The sequence below is a fragment of the Adiantum capillus-veneris genome, chromosome 28 (genome assembly GCF_014529385.1).
Source record: "Adiantum capillus-veneris isolate H3 chromosome 28, ASM1452938v2, whole genome shotgun sequence".
Taxonomy (NCBI): Eukaryota; Viridiplantae; Streptophyta; class Polypodiopsida; order Polypodiales; family Pteridaceae; genus Adiantum; species Adiantum capillus-veneris.
Genome location: NC_140958.1, coordinates 80,902,468 through 80,906,827, shown reverse-complemented (window position 1 = coordinate 80,906,827; position 4,360 = coordinate 80,902,468). Strand labels below are relative to the sequence as shown.

Sequence of the window (4,360 nt, the reverse complement as noted above, 5' to 3'; positions counted from 1 at the left end):
TTTACCTGCAACTTTGATGGATTCATACATATACCATCTTGAGAGATAATGTGACTGTTGACCGCTGGGTCAACAACACAACATAACTCAAGTTTCGTACCAAAGTCTTATCTTTTGCGAGTTATGAAATGTTGCGGATTATGGCTATAAACGTCATTTGTAATGAGTAGTTATTCTAGTTTCAGAAGCCGGGGTGCAATGGCACTTCCAGATTGTACATACAAAGCCATTTGACCCTTTCAACCCCATTTTTTGGTTAAACCTAAGGTAGCCTTAGTATATAAGGTACCTAGGTCATTTTGTAAAGAAGACTTTTTCATAATCAAAACTTGAGCGCTGTCGTCTACTATGTGTGAGAGAGAAAGAGAGTGAGCATGAGCTTTATCCTCTTGCTACACCCGGCTCGCTCAACACATTGGAGATCCGATTGCACCATTGTTGTAGGCTCGAGGAGAGCTACGCGACAACGCCAAGCATTCCACGCGAGACGAAGCGCACACGGCGACGCATCTACGAGCTATTTGTGGCCGTAAGTGTATCAAACGATGTCTGTTTTCCGCGTGCTAGTAGTCTATAGAATCGTGGCGACATAAGCTACGCATAGGTACTCATAAATTTCAGTTTCGGGCACTTTGAAAATTCTGCTCTGTCATCCTACGCGTTTTCCGCAGATGGGTTTATAGTGAGGGTTTTGAGTGTAGAAGCTTCGGGACAGGTGTATCCTAGTGAGGAGATGGTGTTCCTTAAGTTTCGTACGAATCTGGCATGATTAGGTGAGTTACCTTCCGTATGTGTGTATGTGGCTAGGTGGTGTAGTTGAGAGCAGTGAGGTTCTTGATTGTGGTTTAGTTGGCCTTCCTGAGTGTTGTATGTGTAGGATGGTCTCAGCCTGACAAGCTAAAGAGATTTCCTCCGTGTGCCTATCGTGTCATCTATGTCCTCGATTGACATTATGTTGATCTAGGTAGTGTTTGCATGCACTTCATGGGTGTGTGAGTCGCGCCCGTCCAACAGTGACCTAAATATTGAATCTCTTGTAGGAAGAATTTACTTTCTTTTGATTAATGGAAAGCTTATTCTCCCTCACAACTTGAAAGATTACATGGAGTTGTCACTTGTACTCCTCAAGAGACTTTTTGAGCGGCTTGAAGATTTTTGTCCATCATGAATTTGAATGCGCTTGGAGCATTTTCTAGGCCAAAACTTGTAACTTATCAAATAGATCTTCTACACACGGCATGGGAAATCGTTTTTTTATAGTGATCCTATTTAGTGCTCTATAGTCGACACACATGTGATATGTGTCATATTTCTTTTGCACTAAAAGTACTGGTGAATAGAATGGAGTCCTAGGATCTAGGTTTTGCCATCCCTTTTTCCACCAATTCATGCACTTGCCTCATGATCACCTCTTGTTGAGCTTGTGAAACTCAATAAGGAGGTTTATTAGGTGGTGAGCTTCCTAGGAGAAGCTCTATTGCATGGTCATCGTCCCCTCGTTTTGGAGGTAGTTCACTAGGGATGTCATCAACGAAAACATCTTGGAATCCATTTAGGAAATTAGGAAATTAGACAACTCTAATTTCTCTTGATTCCCTTTATTTCTACTTGTGAAAACATTAGAATCATTTACAAATTCTCTAACCAAAGATCATATACACAAAAATAGAGCTTTTCATTGACATATCAAAAGCAAGCTTATTTACCAGGGATATGGTGTTTCCCAACTCATTAGCATCTATGTACATGCTCTTTTTCCTGTAGGTGAAATAGATTCTCCTTTCAAGTAACTTCATGTTGGCAGCCATACCGTTGAACCATGGTGCCCCTAGGATAAAATCCTTATGTTGGAGAGGAGAGATAAAAAAGTCTTTTCTGTTGACGTAGCTTTGGACATGAAGCCTCAACTTCTCAATCACGGGAGTAACGGAGGCTTGCTATCCCTTGAAAGCTCCATCGGTAGTTACAGTATCTCCCATCTCAACATCTTGAATACCCAACTTGGTGGCCAACTCCATTGATATGAAGTTGTGAGTAGAGCCAGGGTCAAAGAGAATAAGGACATCATGCTCCCTTACTTTTCCCCAAGCATAGGAGAGGGATGAACCTTTGCAATGAGTATCCTCTTTTGGACCTTCAACCATGGAATCTCTAGGAGTGTCATTGCGTACATTTTTTTTGGGCCCAAGAACTATAACCATGTCCTTGCTCCCTACAGTTAAAGCATTTATGGTCTTTATGAAAGGTCTCTAATTATTTGCAAGAGAGCTTATTTTTACCTTTGTAAGCTCATTTCTTCTTTTCCTTGTTGTTTTTGGTGTTGGTGTTGCCTTGGGAAGAGTTTTGAGCATTGCTCTTCCCTTCAGCTTCAATTTGATCCTTGTTTTCCATGGGCTTGAAATTTCTTCTCACCCCTTGTTGGAAATTGATCCTTGAAACAACCATAGTGTGGTGGATGGCTTTGGTGATAGTGCTAGGCCGATGTAAGTTGACATACTCGGTCAATTCTTCAGGTAATACAACACAAAATTGTTGTTTTTGTTCGATGAAGTCTATCCTTTGAAAGACAGTAGCTTTGAGATGTAAATCCCAAAACTTGTCCACATATTTGTGAATAGACTCATGTGAGATAAGCTTCAAACTTTGCCATTCGGTGAGCAGTTGTCCTTTGCATGGCTTGCAAGGAATTGCTTCATGATGGAAACTCGTAGATTTTTCTATGTCTTTGGGGTCTCGTCATTGCCACAAAGGCTAGCCCACCATTGACGAGTAGATTTTTGAAAGTGTGTAGCTACCTGGTGTAGCTTGGAGGACTCCATGAAGCCCTCGTCTCCAACGGCCACATCAAATTGCTGGATAAAGGCCAATACTTTTTTTGGTGGCACCAAAGGTGCCATCATAGGTGAGAAAAGAGATACTCTTTCCTCCCTCTTTGAATTTCTTGAGCTTTTGGGACCTTCGCCATGTAGGGTAAGTTTTGCAATGTCCTCTCCTCTTGTATTCTCTAGGAGAATAACTATTGCTTTCATTGAAAGAGGAGGAAGATGAAGAAGAAGGAGAAAATGGTGACCTCTTTCTTGCATGTTTCTTCCTTTTTTTCCTTTCTTTCCTTTTGGAGTGACAAGGAGAAGGACTATGGGTTGATTGTTTCCTCTTGGGAGGAGTTGGCAATCGTTTAGACCACCATCTTCATGGAGCCACATCTTTAAAGGAACTTAGGGATTCACTTATTACTCGTTATTTGGATCCCTCCTCTCTTATGGGAGAGAGTCTTCTTTTGGGAGTCTCATCAACAGGCCTCCTAAAATCTCTCTCCTCTTGGAGAGGAAGGGAAATCCCACAAGCACAAAGTTGTAGGGTAACTTCGGCTTGCAACAAAGAGTTCTCAAAGCTTGGCAATGGCCAGTGCGTGACAACAGGTAGTCATTGTGCAAGAGACTTGTGAGGAAGAGTGCCCACACGCCTCATTGTTATACGTGTATGTGCCATAAAAGCTCCACTACTTACCATTCCTAGAGTTATGTGTACCAGTGGTGACATGGCACACATACATTGGCCATGCTGTTCGATAAATGATTACCACATTTATTCCAGGTGGCCCTTTTTCCATAGAAACTAGTACTAAGTTTGAAACTTTACTGGCTCTATTACTGGCACTGTTTGCCATATTGAGACATTACTGGTTCTGATATTGGGTTGACATGGAAAAAGTTTAGAGCAGCTAAATCTAACAATCCCTAGTCATCAGTACCTGGAATACCAGTATCATCACCTCTGGAAGTCTCCTTGTCATTAGAATAATATAACTTGATCTTGGCCCCATTATAAACACCTAACAACAGTAATCCAGATAAGTCTTTCAGCCTCACTGTGCCATTTGAAAATACCCAATCAACTTCAAATGGACCAGCCCAAGCTACCTTCAAATTCGGTTTCTTAGGGCCCAGTTTGGAGGATTGATATAGCAAAACTAAGTCACCCTTCTGAAACTCCCTAACCTTTATCCTTTTGTCATGCCAGTGCTTTTTGTGTTGCTGAACAATCTCCTTTTCCAACATGGCTCTTTGTTGTAACTCATCCAGCTGCAATAATTCCTCCAGTCTTTGTTTGAGATTATGATTAAAATCTAATCCATATTCAACTGCCATTTTGAGACTGGGAATTAAAAATTCAATAGGCACCATAGCTTTAGTACCATACACCATTTTGAAAGGTGTCATTCTAGCGGTGACTTTATAAGCTGTTCTGTAGGCCCATAGAGCAGTCTGGAGCTTGATATCTCAGTGGTGTGGCTCTTCTGAACAATCTTGGTCAACTTATCCTTGATGGTTTTATTACTACTCTGTACCTGACCATTGCA

The 4,360-nt window shown here is 41.4% G+C and overlaps 1 protein-coding gene across 1 annotated transcript; it reads right to left on the bottom strand.

Moving 5' to 3' along the window:
• Nucleotides 1-3,737: 3,737 nt before the first annotated feature.
• Nucleotides 3,738-4,148, bottom strand: LOC147420762 (uncharacterized). The gene has a single exon (XM_086504583.1). The coding sequence runs from the start codon at nucleotides 4,146-4,148 to the stop codon at nucleotides 3,738-3,740; it is 411 nt and encodes a 136-aa protein (XP_086360709.1).
• Nucleotides 4,149-4,360: the final 212 nt, after the last annotated feature.

What these genes read in the sequence shown, in the direction of transcription:
- LOC147420762 (XM_086504583.1), bottom strand. Translation starts at nt 4,148, where the DNA reads ATGGCAGTTGAATATGGATTAGATTTTAATCATAATCTCAAACAAAGA.